The sequence below is a fragment of the Salmo salar genome, chromosome 04 (genome assembly GCF_965601325.2).
Source record: "Salmo salar chromosome 04, fSalSal1, whole genome shotgun sequence".
Classification (NCBI taxonomy): domain Eukaryota; kingdom Metazoa; phylum Chordata; class Actinopteri; order Salmoniformes; family Salmonidae; genus Salmo; species Salmo salar.
This window is the reverse complement of record NC_138294.1, coordinates 55,634,274-55,651,112: the sequence shown is the minus strand read 5'-3', so window position 1 is coordinate 55,651,112 and position 16,839 is coordinate 55,634,274. Positions and strand designations below refer to the sequence as shown.

At 44.1% G+C, this 16,839-nt stretch overlaps 1 protein-coding gene across 2 annotated transcripts in view; it reads right to left on the bottom strand.

Moving 5' to 3' along the window:
• Positions 1-16,839, bottom strand: part of LOC106603335 (transcriptional regulator ATRX) — a 50,325-nt gene that overhangs the window by 24,145 nt on the left and 9,341 nt on the right. For both annotated transcript variants that reach the window (XM_082974573.1, XM_014196883.3), the window contains exons 3-9: positions 16,773-16,828; positions 16,623-16,666; positions 16,195-16,316; positions 15,944-16,060; positions 4,571-4,680; positions 2,030-2,097; positions 94-1,913 (exon numbers count right to left, since the gene is read on the bottom strand). In XM_082974573.1, the coding sequence (XP_082830699.1) occupies positions 94-1,913; positions 2,030-2,097; positions 4,571-4,680; positions 15,944-16,060; positions 16,195-16,316; positions 16,623-16,666; positions 16,773-16,828 (2,337 nt within the window). The remainder of the gene's footprint in view (positions 1-93; positions 1,914-2,029; positions 2,098-4,570; positions 4,681-15,943; positions 16,061-16,194; positions 16,317-16,622; positions 16,667-16,772; positions 16,829-16,839) is intronic.

Below are 16,839 nucleotides of genomic sequence, written 5' to 3'. Positions count from 1 at the left end.
AAATCTACATGGCTACCTGAAAAGGGTTGAAATACAGCTCATGAATGCAGTGGTTTACCTCAAAAGTGCAGAGAAAGTGAGAGACCAACTCACCAGATGACTGGTGGAAAGCTGCTGACCCCAGTAAGGCCATCTCCTCAGTGATGGGCTTAATCTTCTGGTCACCACTGTCGTCGCTAGACTCAGAATCCTGGTCTCCCTCTTCTTGACTGGAAGAGGATGGCGACTGCTTTGTTCTCTGCTGGGACCGAGGTGTGCTTTTAGGCTTGGTTATCTGGGTATTACCCTCCTTGCTGGATGCGGATTCATTCTCTTTCTTGACCTTCCGAGGTCTGCCCGGGGGCCTATGTTGTGGACTATCCTTGCTGGGGGTAGGTTCATCCTCTCTCTTAGCCTTCCGAGGCCTCCCCCTGGGCCTGCTCATAATCTTGATCTCCTTCTGCAGGTCTGGATTGTAACTGGAGGAGTCAGAGTCAGAGGAGCGGTCTTGCACCTTGCGTTTGCGGACCACTCTTTCTGGAGAGAGGGGCGTGTTCTTCTTCAGGCCGAAGAGGCATTTCTTGGTCACGCTCCGATGGTCTCCATTGTCACTCCCGGCTTCGTCTGAACTGCGAGCCATGGCTGCCCGCTGAAGGACAGCAGGGACCTCATCGGAGTCCGAGTCTTCAATTCCTCTCCCAAGCCCTCCCTCATCAGCTCCTTGAGGGACTTCAACATTGGGGCTGGTGTCAGGGTCGGAGTCACCCTCACTGTCAGCGCCTGAGGGGGTAGGCTTGGTCTTGCCCTCACCTGGCCTGCGTAAGGGCGTGGTCTTTACCCGAGGTGAGCGTCTATTCTCTGGTTCATCTTCCAGTTCCAGCACCAGAGATTCGTTTCCCTCCTCAGCAGATTCATACTCCCCTTCTGTTGCAGGTTCAATAGAATCACAGTGTCCCTTCCGTTCATCCACTTCTTTTATTTCTTCCTGCAACTCCTTTTTCTCCTCCAACTCCACCTCCAACTCTGGGGGGCCAGAGGGTGGCTGTTTTTCAACAGGGACAGGTGTAAGTTGCACCACCAGTTGTTTTGTCATGTTGGAAGGATCTTCTCCGGGTTTGGAGTTTTTCCGTGGCCTGCCTCTACCTCGACGGGGCATTATTTCTGTGCCAAGGACACCTTTCATTTCACTTGAGGACGAAGGCCTTTCATCATCCGTAAAGCCCTTAGAGTCTGAATCATTCTCTTCCAAATGTTCAGCTGCAATTTTCTTTAAGTAATGCAGGCAATTTTTATCAACAATGTCCATTTCCACACAACCCTCTTGTGCTTGTTGAGGTGCATCAGTATCAAAAGTGGGGTTTCCCCCATCATTTAGCAGACCAATCTCCTTGAACTCCTCCCAAAGGGCTTCCTCCAGAGCTGTGTGGGACTGCTTTAGACCCTTCAGTACTGACTGGAAAGTCTTCAAGTATTGTCGCTTAAAATCCATTCCACCTTGAATGAACTTCACGAAAGTTGTGTTTACAGTGTTTGTAGAGTCCACAAGGTTTTTTGCCTTTTTGGCCATCTCCTCTGGAATTTGAAGGGTGTTGTAGTTGAACACCACATGACCATCCATGCCACTATGGTTCCAATGACCAGTGGGAATGTTTTGAGAATGCCTGGGATGGGAGTCACAATGTCCAGATTTGCCATCACCTCTGCCCCTCTTGCGGTGGTCTTGCCACAAACTCCCCAGGTTGTCAAGGACGTTGTCACAGGCGACAACCAGGTCCAGAAGAGGCTCTGGGCTGCATACGTAGCAGTACCACTTACTCTCCTCATCCAGGATGGCAGACAGCTCCTTTCGCCCCAGATTGCGCAAAATGCATTTCTTACAGAAGGCGTTGGGACAAAAGTCACAGCAGATCAGGTTTCCCCCCTCTGCACACCATCTGTAAGAAACAAATAATAGTTTGAAGTAATGATTAACGTAACAACCTGTATGTTTCTTAACGTTTCAGGATTTGCTTGCAGCATCTTGTTGTATAGGAGAACCACCCCATCGTACCTGCACTGTTCGTCCATGCCATCACAATCCTTGCTGATGTCATCACTTGAGTAATACTTGAAACAAGACTGAGAAAATAAGACAATAAGGACAGAGCCTCCAAAAATGTAGCTGAGCGCAACAAAATATTATTGGAAAATGACACACTGAACAAAAATATTAAACGCAACATGTAGTGTTGGTCCCATGTTTCATGAGCTGAAATAAAATATCCCAGAAATGTTCCACACACACAAAAAGCTTATTTCCCTAAAATGTTGTGCACCAATGTGTTTACATTTAGTGACCATTTCCCCTTTGCCAAGATAATCCATCCACTTGACACGTGTGGCATATGAAGAAGCTGATTAAACAGCATGATCATTACTAGGGTTGACCCCAATTAGTCGACTGGTTGATTGTTTGGTCGCTAGGCTGTTGGTCGACATAGATTGTTTTAGTCGAGCAGTAACACATGTATATATGCGCCCATCTCAGTGAACTAATCCATTGGAGTCTTAGACTAAAAGCCAATTTATACTCGATTCGAAAATGTGGTCGGCGGCTCCATATTGCGGGTGTGACGCAATTGCGGAGCCTCCAGAGGCATGCAGAGGCCAAATCAAGCTCTGTACCACGTCGCCATGCGCCTCCCAAATGTTTTAACAATGCGGAGGGCTCTGTATAGCTCCCCATTGACATGATGGGTTGACGGTAGGTGAAGGGGGCACATCCTGCTCCGCAAAGCGCAAGAAGTATGAATGCCCTGACTTCTGCTGAGGCCATATCACCATAAATCCTGCATGGCCAATGCAGACGTGTGACTGACCCTGCACCCAGATGCACAATGCACTTCTCTCCCTCCAAAATTCACTCTCCCACCAATATGTGCACATTCATTGATTCATAACTTCATTGTGTGAATTGTTTGCGTTTGATTATTAGTGTATATCAATTCCCCATGACATATCACCAGTAGTAAATTTCCCGTTAATTCCTAATCTAATGTTTGTTACTTTGGATACGGTCACTTCTTTTAATGCATTCAATATTATTCCAGTCTTGTTCTCATTGTAGGAGTGGACACATTGTATACAAAGTCCACAACCTATGCTATACCTGTGAGAAACAACTTTTGGTTTATTTAATTCCATTTATGAGTTCTGTCAATTTAGTCGTCGTCTTTTGTTTGGAGCACCCCTGTCAATGTTGAGTAAGGACGCATACAAATAGAAGTGGCCTGCGCACAAATGGCCTGCGCACAAATGCAGGTATAGAAATACTATCGGATCCCCAAACGGGCACATTTATGATTGGCTTAACGCGCCACCACTAATGACCTGCGGAGCTCCTCAAAGTAATGTTTTCTTCACCTCAAACAGCAAGCAAAGTCCATTTTTCTATCCATTGAGAATGACAATAGTTCCTCAATATATTTGAAAATCTTTCCAGTGCTCTCCCTTTCGATAACCACTCAGCGTGAAAGGGAAAAATGTCATTCTGTGATCCAGTGGAAATGTCAGTGCTGGACTTGGACTGAAATATTGGGGCGGCAGCGTAGCCTAGTGGTTAGAGCATTGGACTAGTAACCGAAAGGTTGCAAGATCAAATCCCCGAGCTGACAAAGGTACAAATTTGTCGTTCTGCCCCTGAACAAGGCAGTTAACCCACTCTAAAATGTGCAGTTTTATCACACAACACAATGCCACAGATGTCTCGAGTAGATGGAGTGTGCAATTGGCATGCTGACTGCAGGAATGTCCAACAGATGTTGCCAGAGAATTGAATGTTAATTTCGCTACCATAAGCCTCCTCCAATGTGGTTTTAGAGAATTTAGCAGTACGTCCAACTGGCTCACAACCAGACCACGTGTACGGCGTTGTGTGGGTGAGCGGTTTGCTGATGTCAACGTTGTGAACAGAGTGCCCCATGGTGGCGTTATGGTATGGGCAGTATAAGCTACGGACATCAAACAATAGCATTTTATAGACAGCAATTTAAATGCAGAGATACCATGACAAGATCCTGAGGGCCACTGTCGTGCATGATAATGCACAGCCTCATGTCTTAAGGATCTGTTCCTGATTCCTGCAAGCTGAAAATGACCCAGTTCTTCCATGGCCTGCATAATCACCAGACATTGGGCATGTTTGGGATGCTCTGGATTGACGCGTTTGACAGCGTGTTCCATTTCACGCCAATATCCAGGAACTTCACACAGCTATTAAAGAGGAGTGGGACAACATTCCACAGGCCAAAATCAACAGCCTGATAAACTCAACGTGAAGGAGATGTGTCGCGCTGCATGACGCAAAGTGGTGGTCACACCAGATACTGACTGGTTTTATGATCCATGATTTTCTTTTAAGGTATCTCTGACCAACATACGGACTCCCAGTCATGTGAAATCCATAGATTAGGGCTTAATGAATTTATTTTAATTGACTTATTTCCTTATATGAACTGTAGCGCAGTAAAATCTTTGACATTGTTGCATGTTGCGTTTATATTTGTGTTCACTATAATTGTCCCAATCTTTGACAGACCCAGGATCACCTCACCTTGCAAATAAGCACTTTGAGTACCGGATGCTGATTGAAGGAGTCCCTCTGGAAGTGGTTAACTTGCTGGCCACAGGCTGTACAGCTGACAATCTCCAAGTGTTCACCTCCTACGAAACACACAACCGATCAATCAATGCTTCTAAATCTGCATTGCTTGCTCTTTGGGGTTTTAGGCTGGCTAAGAAAAAGCATCATTCCCCAAGAGAGGATGGCTTTCAACTTCAGCAGTGATGAATTCATGAACTTCTTTCATGAAAAGATCATGATCATTAGAAAGAAAATCATGGACTCCTCTTTGAATCTGCATATTTCTCTAATGCTCAGTTGTTTGCACAGAACTGCCAGGACCTAGGATCAAGGAGACACTCAAGTTTTTTTAATCCTGTATCTCTTGACACATTCATGAAAATAGTAACGGCCTCTAAACCATCAAGCTGCATACTGGACCCTATTCCAACTAAACTACTAAGAGCTACTTCCTGAGCTTGGCCCTCCTATGTTGAACATAGTAAATTGCACCCTATCCTCCGGATGTGTACCAAACTCACTTAAAGTGGCAGTAATAAAGCCTCTCCACAAAAAGCCAAATCTTGACACAAAAAACAAATTAAATAATTGGCCTATATCTCCGATTCCTCAAAATAAAGATTGAGAAAGCTGTTGGCAGCAACTCACTGCCTTCCTGAAGACAACTAATTAATTTTTATTTATTTCACCTTTATTTGACCAGGTAGGCTAGTTGAGAACAAGTTCTCATTTACAACTGTGACCTGGCCAAGATAAAGCAGAGCAGTGCAACAAAAACAACAGAGTTACACATGGAATAAACAAACATGCAGTCAATAATACAATAGAAAAAGTCTATAGAGTGTGTGCAAATGAGGTAGGATAAGAGGGGTAAGGCAATAAATAGGGCATGGTGGCAAAAAAATTACAAAATGTCAATTAAACACTGGAAAGATGGATGTGCAGAAGATGAGTGTGCAAGCAGAGATACTGGGGTGCAAAAAAGCAAAATAAAAAACAGTATGGGGGATGAGGTAGTTGGATGGCTATTTAGAGATGGGCTATTTACAGGTGCAGTGATCTGTGAGCTGCTCTGACAGCTGGAGCTTAAAGTTAGTGAGGGAGATATGAGTCTCCAGCTTCAGCGATTTTTGCAGTTCGTTCCAGTCATTGGCAGCAGAGAACTGGAAGGAAAGGCAGCCAAAGGGGGAGTTGCTTTGGGGGTGACCAGTGAGATATACCTGCTGGAGCACGTGCTACGGATGGATGTTAATATGGTGACCAGTGAGCTGAGATAAGGCGGGGCTTTACCTAGCAAAGACTTATAGATGACCTGGAGCCAGTGGGTTTGGCGACGAATATGAAGTGAGGGCCAGCCAAAGAGAGCATACAGGTCATAGTGGTGTGTAGTATATGGGGCTTTGGTGACAAAACGGATGGCACTGTGATAGACTGCATCCAGTTTGCTGAGTAGTGTTGGAGGCTATTTTGTAAATGACATCGCTGAAGTCAAGGATCGGTAGGATAGTCAGCTTTACGAGGGTATGTTTGGCAGCATGAGTGAAGGATGCTGTGTTGCGAAATAGGAAGCAGAGTCTAGATTTAATTTTGGATTGGAGATGCTTAATGTGAATCTAGAAGGAGAGTTTACAGTCTAACCAGACACCTAGGTATTTGTCCACATATTCTAAGTCAGAACCGTCCAGAGTAGTGATGCTAGTCGGGCGGGTGTGGGCAGCAATCGGTTGAAGAGCATGCATTTAGTTTTACTTGCATTTAAGAGCAGTTGGAGGCCACAGAAGGAGAGTTGTATGGCATTGAAGCTCGTCTGGAGGTTAGTTAACACAGTGTCCAAAGAAGGGCCAGAAGTATACAAAATGGTGTCGCCTGTGTAGAGGTGGATCAGAAAATCACCAGCAGCAAGAGCGACATCATTGATGTATACAGAGAAAAGAGTCGGCCTAAGAATTGAACCCTGTGGCACCCCCATAGAGACTGCCAGAGGTTCGGAAAACAGGCCCTCCCATTTGACACTGAATTCTGTCTGAGAAGTAGTTTGTGAACCAGGGGAGGCAGTCATTTGAGAAACCAAGGCTGTCGAGTCTGCCGATAAGAATGTGGTGATTGACAGAGTCGAAAGCCTTGGCCAAGTCGATGAATACAGCTGCACAGTATTGTCTCTTATCAATGGCGGTTATGATGTCGTTTAGGAACTTGAGCGTGGCTGAAGTGCACCCATGACCAGCTCGGAAATCAGATTGCATAGCGGAGAAGGTACAGTGGGATTCGAAATGGTCGGTGATCTGTTTGTTAACTTGACTTTCGAAGACCTTAGAAAGGCAGGGTAGGATAGATATAGGTAACAGTTTGGGTCTAGAGTGTCTCCCCCTTTGAAGAGGGGGATGACCGTGGCAGCATTCCAATCTTTGGGGATCTCAGACGATACGAAAGAGGGGTTGAATAGGCTAGTAATAGGGGTTGCAACAATTTCGGCAGATAATTTTAGAAAGAGAAGGTCCAGATTGTCTAGCGCGGCTGATTTGTTGGGACCCAGATTTTGCAGCTCTTTCAGAACATCAGCTGTCTGGATTTGGGTGAAAGAGAAAATGGGGAGGCTTGGGCAAGTTGCTGTGGGGGGTGCAGGGCTGTTGACCGGGATAGGGGTAGCCAGGTGGAAAGCATGGCCAGCCGTAGAAAAATGCTTATTGAAATTCTCAATTACTGTAGACTTTACAGTGTCCTAGAACTTTTTGGAGTTTGTGCTACAGGATGCAAATTTGTTTGAAAAAGCTAGTGTTTGCTTTCCTAACTGCCTGTGTATATTGGTTCCTAACTTCCTGAAAAGTTGCATATTGCTGGGGGCTTTTTGATGCTAATGCAGTACGCCACAGGATGTTTTGGTGCTGGTCAAGGGCAGTCAGGTCTGGAGTGAACCAAGGGCTATATCTGTTCCTGGTAAAAAACATTTTAAAAAAATTGAATGGGGCATGCTTATTTAAGATGGTGAGGAAAGCACTTTTAAAGAGTAACCAGGCTTCGTCTACTGACGGAATGAGGTCAATATCCTTCCAGGATACCCGGGCCAGGTCGATTAGAAAGGCCTGTTCGCTTTAGTGTTTTAGGGAGCGTTTGACATTGATGAGGGGTGGTCGTTTGACTGCAGACCCATCACGGACGCAGGCAATGAGGCAGTGATCGCTGAGATCCTGGTTGAAGAGAGCAGAGGTATATTTGGAGGGCAGGTTGGTTAGGATGATATGAGGGTGCCCATGTTTACGGATTTGGGGTTGTACCTGGTAGGTTCATTGATAATTTGTGTGAGATTGAGGGCATCAAGCATAGATTGTAGGATGGCCGGGGTGTTAAGCATGTCACAGTTTAGGTCACCTAACAGTACAAGCTCTGATCATAGATGGGGGGCAATCAATTCACATATGGTGTCCAGAGCACAGCAGGGGGCAACAGAGAGAGACTTTTTTCTGGAAAGGTGAATTTTTTTAAAGTAGAAGCTCAAATTGTTTGGGCACATACCTGGATAGTAAGACAGAACTCCGGCAGTTCTATCTTGTCGGAAAATGTTATAGTTAGGGATGGAAATTTCAGGGTTTTTGGTGGTCTTCCTAAGCCAGAATTTAGACACGGCTAGGACATTCGGGTTGGCAGAGTGTGCTAAAGCAGTGAATAAAACAAACTTAGAGAGGAGGCTTCTAATGTAAACATGCATGAAACCAAGGCTTTTACGGTTACAGAAGTGAGAGCGCCTGGGGAATGGGAGTGGAGCTAGGCACTGCGGGGCCTGGATTAACCTCTACATCACCAGAGGAACAAAGGAGGAGGAGTAGGATAAGGGTACGGCTAAAGACTATAAGAACTGGTTGTCTAGTATGTTCGGAACAGAGAGTAAAAGGAGGTTTCTGGGCACAGTAGAATAGATTCAAGTCATAATGTACAGACAAGGGTATGGTAGGATGTGAATACAGTGAAGGTAAACCTAGGCATTGAGTGACGATGAGATAGTGTCTCTAGAAACATCATTTAAACCAGGTGAGGTCACCGCAAGTGTGGGAGGTGGATCTAAAGGGTTATCTAAGGCATATTGAGCAGGGCTAGAGGCTACAGAGTGAAATAAGGCAATAATAACTAACCAAAACAGCAATGGACGAGGCATATTGTATTAGGGAGAGGCATGCGTAGCGGAGTGATCATTGGGTCCAGTGACTAACTGGGCGAGCTGGAGACACAGCGATTCAGACAGCTAGCGGGCTGGGGCTGGCAGGCTAGCAGAAGGGCCTAAGAGGGATGTCGGTACGGAAGAAGTCAGTTGTAGCCCCTTCATGTGGTTACGTCAGCAAGATCCGTCGTGACGGATCAGCAGGGCTCCGTGTAGTAAAAGGGTCCTGGCCAATTGGCAAAATAGGTATTGTAGCCCAAGAAAAATTGGCTTTTGGACCTCTTCAGCTAACAGTCCGGTGTGCTCTAGAGAGCTAGTGGGCCACGGCTAGCAGGCTAGCAGATGGGCCTTGAGGGGACGTCATGATGGGGGAGCCAGTTAAAATCCCTTAGGGCAGATTACGTCGGTAGTCCAGTCGTGATGGATTGGCGGGGCTCCGTATCAGCAATAAAAGGGGTCCAGGCCAATTGGCAAAATAGGTATTGTAGCCCAAGGAGTGGCTGATGGACCTCTTCAGCTAGCCAGGAGATGGGCCTAGCATAGGCTAGCTCCAGGCTAATTGGTGCTTTCTTTGGGACAGAGAGGTTAGCCAGGAGAAGCCAATAGCTAGCTATGATGATCCAGGTGAAGAGGTTCAGAGCATGCAGTAGGAATCCAGGGATATGGAGAGTAAGAAGTCCGATACGCTCTGGGTTGAATCACGTTGTGCAGACTGGTAGGAGGTGTCCGGGCTAAAGTTTAGCTGATGACCGCTAGCAGTGGCTAGCTGACTACTAGCTAGTTAGCTGGCTAGCTTCTGTTGGGGGTTCCGGTTCTGAAGTAAAGAAAATAGCAGATCCATACCACATTGGGTGAGGCGGGTTGCAAGAGAGTACGTTGAAGTTGGGGTTAAGAAAAATATATGCTAAGAGAAAAGATATATACACGAAACACGACAAGACAAAAGACGCCTGACTGCTACGCCATCTTGGAAACGCTTCAGTCTGGTTTTCGACCCAATCAAAGCACTGAGACTGCACTCGTGAAGGTGGTAAATTACCTTTTAATAGCATCTGTCCACGTGCTCCTAGACCTTAGTGCTGCTTTTGACACCATCGATCACCACATTCTTTTTGAGAGATTGAAACCCCTAATTGGTCTACACTGACAAGTTCTTGCCAGGTTTAGATCTTATTTGTCGGAGAGATATTAGTCTCTATTAATGGTTTGTCCTCTGACAAATCAATTGTACGTGTCGGTGTCCCTCAAGGTTCTGTTTTAGGACCACATACACGCACACAAACATATAGTTGAAGTTGGAAGTTTACATACACTTAGGTTGGAGTCATTAAAATTTGTTTTTCTACCACTCCACAAATTTCTTGTAAACAAACTATAGTTTTGGCAAGTCGGTTAGGACATTACTTTGTGCATGACAAGTAATTTTTGCAACAATTGTTTACAGACAGCTTGGAAAATTCCAGAAAATTATGTCACAGCTTTAGAAGCTTCTGATAGGCTAATTGACATCATTTGAGTCAATTGGAGGTGTACCTGTGGATGTATTTCAAGGCCTACCTTCAAACTCAGTGCCTCTTTGCTTGTCATCATGGGAAAATCAAAAGAAATCAACCAAGACCCCAGAAAAAAAATTGTAGACCTCCACAAGTCTGCTTCATCCTTGGGAGCAATTTCCAAACGCCTGAACATACCATGTTCATCTGTACAAACAATAGTACGCAAGTATAAACACCACGGGACCATGCAGCTGTCATACCGCTCAGGAAGGAGATGCGTGTCTCCTAGAGGTGAACGTACTTTGGTGCGAAAAGGGTAGGAAAAAGGGGGAGGCTTGCAAGCCGAAGAACACCATCCCAACCATGAAGCACGGGGGTGGGAGCATCATGTTGTGGGGGTGCTTTGCTGCAGGAGGGACTCAACATCTCAAGACATCAGTCAGGAAGTTAAAGCTTGGTCGCAAATGGACAATGACCCCAGGCATACTTACAAAGTTGTGGCAAAATGGCTTAAGGACAACAAAGTCAAGGTATTGGAGTGGCCATCACAAAGCCCTGACCTCAATCCTATAGAACATTTGTGGGCAGAACTGAAAAAGCGTGTGCGAGCAAGGAGGTCTACAAACCTGACTCAGTTACACCAGCTCTGTCAGGAGGAATGGGCCATAATTCACCCAACTTATTGTAGGAAACTTGTGGAAGGCTACCCAAAAAATTTGACCCAAGTTAAACAATTTAAAGGCAATGCTACCAAATACTAATTGAGTGTATGTAAACTGCTGACCCACTGGGAATGTTATGAAAGAAATAAAAGCTGAAATAAATCATTCTCTACCATTATTCTGACATTTCACATTCTTAAAATAAAGTGGTGATCCTAACTGACCTAAGACAGGTATTTTTACTAGGATTAAATGTCAGGAATTGTGAAAAACTGAGTTTAACCTCTATGGGCTAGGTGGGACGCTTGCCTACTCAACAGCCAGTGTAATCCCGTGGCGCGTTATTCAAATACCTCAAATGCAAAAACTTCAATTTTTCAAACCTATGACTATTTTACACCATTTTAAAGACAAGACCCTCGTTAATCTAACCACACTGTCCGATTTCAAAAAGGCTTTTCAACGAAAGCAAAACATTAGATTATGTCAGCAGAGTACCCAGCCAGAAATAATCAGACACCCATTTTTCAAGCTAGCATATAATGTCACAAAAACCCAAACCACAGCTAAATGCAGCACTAACCTTTGATGATCTTCATCAGATGACAACCCTAGGACATTATGTTATACAATACATGCATGTTTTGTTCAATCAAGTTCATATTTATATCAAAAACCAGCTTTTTACATTAGCATGTGACTAGCATGTGACTAGCATTCCCACCGAACACTGCCGGTGAATTTACTAAATTACTCACGATAAACGTTCACAAAAAGCATAACAATTATTTGAAGAATTATAGATACAGAACTCCTCTATGCACTCGATATGTCCGATTTTAAAATAGCTTTTCGGTGAAAGCACATTTTGCAATATTCTCAGTAGATAGCCCGGCATCACAGGGCTAGCTATTTAGACACCCAGCAAGTTTAGCACTCACCAAAGTCAGATTTACTATAAGAAAAATGTTATTAACTTTGCTGTCTTCGTCAGAATGCACTCCCAGGACTTCTACTTCAATAACAAATGTTGGTTTGGTCCCAAATAATCCATTGTTATATCCAAATAGCGGCGTTTTGTTCGTGCGTTCAAGACACTATCCGAAAGGGTAAATAAGGGTGACGAGCATGGCGCAATTCGTGACAATTTTTTTCCTAAATATTCCATTACCATCCTTCGAAGCATGTCAACCGCTGTTTAAAATCAATTTTTATGCCATTTTTCTCATAAAAAAGCGATAATATTCCAACCGGGAATCTGCGTTTAGGTAAACAGACGAAAGAAAATAAAGCATGGGGTCGACTCGGGCACGCGCCTAAGCCAATAGTACTCTGATCGGCCACTTGCCAAACGCGATAGTGTGTTTCAGCCAGAGGCTGCCTCGATATCGTTCAGCTTTTCCCGGGCTCCGAGAGCCTATGGGAGCCGTAGGAAGTGTCACGTTATAGCAAAGATCCTCAGACTTCAATAAAAAGAGCCAAGATAAACAACACCTTGTCAGACAGGCCACTTCCTGCATGGAATCTTCTCAGGTTTTGGCCTGCCATATGAGTTCTGTTATACACAGACACCATTCAAACAGTTTTAGAAACTTTAGGGTGTTTTCTATCCAAAGCCAATAATTATATGCATATTCTAGTTACTGGGCAGGAGTAGTAACCAGATTAAATCGGGTACGTTTTTAATCCGGCCGTGTCAATACTGCCCCCTAGCCCTAACAGGTTAAATGTATTTGGCTAAGGTGTATGTAAACTTCCGACTTCAACTGTATATGTATATGTATATGTATATATATACACACACACACAACCCCCCTACCTCTTGGAGATGCACCCAATGTCAACATTCACTGCAATGCAGACAACACACAGCTGTACATTTCGAGGGAACATGGTGAAGCCCCAAAATTGCCTACCCTGAAAGCCTGTGTCTTAGACATAAGGAAGTGGATGGCGGCAAATGTTTTACTTTAAAACTCTGACAAAACAGAGATGCTTGTTCTAGATCCCAAGAAACAAAGAGATCTGCTGTTGGATCTGACAATTAATCTTGATGGTTGTACAGTCGTCTCAATTAAAACTGAAGGACCTCAGCGTTACTCTAGAACCTGATCTCTCTTTTGACGAACATATCAAGAATATTTATAGGACAGCTTTTTCCATCTTCGTAATATTGCAAAAATATAACTTTTTGTCAAAAGATTATGCAGAAAAAGCTAATCCATGCTTTTGTCACTTCTAGATTAAATGACTGTAAAGCTCTACTCTCCCATTACCCGGCTAAAGGACTAAATAAACTTCCGTTAGTGATACACACAGCTGCTTGTATCTTGACTAGAATTTCGTCTCTACACTGACTTCCTGTTAAGGCAAGGGCTGATTTTAAAGGTTTTACTACTAACCTACAAAGCTAACCTGGCCCAGGGATCCGAAGGTGAATGGCAAGATACTGGCGCGACGAACCGCCCTTGCCGTCTCTGCCTGGCCGGCGCCCTTCTCTCCATTGGGATTCTCTGACCCTATTACGGAGGCTGAGTCACTAGTGCTCTTCCATGCAGTCCCTAGGAGAGGTGCATCACTTGAGTGGGTTGAGTCACTGATGTGATCTTCCTGTCTGGGTTTGGCATCCCCTCAGGCTTGTGTGGTGGAGATCTTTGTGGGCTATACTACCCTGAGACAAGGCTGAGTAAGTCAGTGGTCTGTTGATATCCCTCTAGTGGTGTAGGGCTGTGCTTTGGCAAAGTGGGTGAGGTTATATCCTGCCTGGTTGGCCCTGTCCGGGGGTATTGTTGGATGACTTCCAGCTGTCTCAGCCTCCACTATCTATGCTGCAATAGTCTATGTGCTGGGGGGGCCAGGGTTATATCTGGTGTAATTCTCCTGCCTTGTCATCTAGTGTCCTGTGTGAAATTAAGCACGCTCCCTCTAATTCTCCCCCCCCCCTCCTGGAGGACCTGAGCCCTAGGACCATGGCTCAGGACTACCTGGACTGATGACTCCTAGCTGTCCCCAGTCCACCTGGTCGTACTGCAGCTCCAGTTCCAACTGTTCTGCCTGAGGCTATGGAACCCTGACCTCTTCACAGGACGTGCTACCTTGTCCCAGACCTGCTGTTTATTTTTTTAACTTTCTTGCCCTCTACTGCACCTGCTGTCTCAACCTCTGAATGCTTGGCTATGAAAAGCCAACTGACATTTACTCCTGAGGTACCGACCTGTTGCACCCTCTACAACCACTGATTATTATTTGACCCTGCTGGTCATCGATGAACATTTTGAAGAACAATCTGGCCTTAACTTCTTTGGGATAGGGGGCAGTATTTTCACGGCCGGATAAAAAAAAAACGTACCCGATTTAATCTGGTTACTACTCCTGCCCAGAAACTAGAATATGCATATAATTAGTAGATTTGGATAGAAAACACTCTAAAGTTTCTAAAACTGTTTGAATGGTGTCTGTGCGTATAACAGAACTCAAATGGCAGGCCAAAACCTGAGAAGATTCCATACAGGAAGTGCCCTGTCTGACAATTTGTTGTCCTTCTGTTGCATCTCTATTGAAAATACAGCATCTGTGCTGTAACGTGACATTTTCTAAGGCTTCCATTGGCTCTCTAAAGCCGCCAGAAAGTGGAATGGGGTGTCTGCTGTCTCTGGGCAAAGTACAACAGCTCTGTTTGTAAGTGGTCAGCCTGGGGACAGTGAGACTGAGATGCGCGTTCACGAGACAACTCCATTTTTTTCTTTCAGCCTTTGAATGAATACAACGTTGCCCGGTTGGAATATTAACGCTATTTTACGAGAAAAATAGCATAAAAATTGATTTTAAACAGCGTTTGACATGCTTCTAAGTACGGTAATGGAATATTTTGCATTTTTTTGTCACAAAATGCGCTCGCGCGTCACCCTTCGGATAGTGACCTGAACGCACGAACAAAACGGAGCTATTTGAATAGAACTATGGATTATTTGGAACCAAAACAACATTTGTTGTTGAAGTAGAAGTCCTGGGAGTGCATTCTGACGAAGAACAGCAAAGGTAATCCAATTTGTCTAATAGTAATTCTGAGTTTAGTGAGGGCCAAACTTGGTGGGTGTCAAAATAGCTAGCCGTGATGGCCGGGCTATCTACTCAGAATATTGCAAAATGTGCTTTCGCCGAAAAGCTATTTTAAAATCTGACACCGCGATTGCATAAAGGAGTTCTGTATCTATAATTCTTAAAATAATTATGTATTTTGTGAACGTTTATCGTGAGTAATTTAGTAAATTCACCGGAAGTTTGCGGTGGGTATGCTAGTTCTGAACATCACATGCTAATGTAAAAAGCTGGTTTTGATATAAATATGAACTTGATTGAACAAAACATGCATGTATTGTATAACATAATGTCCTAGGAGTGTCATCTGATGAAGATCAAAGGTTAGTGCTGCATTTAGCTGTGGTTTGGGTTTATGTGACATATATGCTTGCTTGGAAAATGGCTGTGTGATTATTTGTGTCTATGTACCCTCCTAACATAATCTAATGTTTTGCTTTCGCTGTAAAGCCTTTTTGAAATCGGACAATGTGGTTAGATTAACGAGAGTCTTATCTTTAAAATGGTGTAAAATAGTTGATTGTTTGAGAAAATGTAATTGTGGTATTTTAGTTGGTTTTGTATTTTGCGCCGTGCGATGCCATTGGCTAGGAGTTCCGCAGGCGGAACGTCTGTCCTCAACAGGTTAATGGCCATGTACTCTTATAATCTCCACCTGGCACAGCCAGAAGAGGACTGGCCACCCCTCAGAGCCTGGTTCCTCTCTAGGTTTTTTCCTAGGTTCCTGCCTTCCTAGGGAGTTTTTCTTATCCACCGTGCTTCTACATCTGCATTGCTTGCTGTTTTAGGCTGGGTTTCTGTATAGCACTTCATGACATCTGCTCATGTACAAATTTGATTTGATTGATTGATTACAAACCTTAATTCATTGTCATTCTGCGGCACACTATTTTAGGGTAAAGGATATGCATTTTCATATTAATTCATGAAAGCTCACCTCCACGTCTCCTGGAAAAAACTCTCCTCAGATTACCAGATTTTCCACAATGGAATTCTGTACCTCGGAAGTCATCTCTGACATTATCCACCGGCTCAGGCCTCACCAGTGCAGTACCTTTGTGCATAAGACATGTAAAAACACACGCATGGAAACAAAGGCATTTTCTGTTTATAAATCCAGTCATACATTATGCATTTCCAGTGTTAATATCCCGTTACAGTATTGAAAGAAGTAGCAGAAAAACAAACCTTTAGGCAATCTTGTTACATCAGGATAACCGTTTGAATTGACGATCAAGCAGTCATCATCACTTTCATTTGAAGCACCAGATTCATCCAGTCCACTGTGTTTAATCACAACGGAAGGTTTTCTGTAATACAACAAGTGACATCGATTAGAGCAGTGGTTTTTCAAACCTCCTCAGTGACCCCCAGACATTTCACAATTTTGTTGTAGCACTGAACAAGCTCACCTGATTGAGCTCAATAATGGTGTGTAATTACTTGACAAGTTGAATTGGGCATGCTAACTCAGGAATAGTTCAAATATATGGAATGGCTTGGGGTCCCAGTCAAAAAGTTTGAAAACCTCTGCATTAGAGGATAAATAATGTTTTTATGTGTTTCCTGTCCATAAACAACATGTACAAACTGTCACATATCAGAAGAAAGCCCACCTCCTGGAACCACATCTGGACTGCTTCAAGGCGTCTGTTGAGGTCTGTATTCAACAAGAAATATGTAATAACTACATCTTCTAGATCTGCATCAATACTAAATACTCTTTGGTCTAGAACAGCCAATACTGATATTTTTCATGTCAATACCTCAAGGGAGTTTCGGTCTGTTGAGTGTGGCTCCACACAGTCCTTGTTCGTTATACCTGTGAATTAA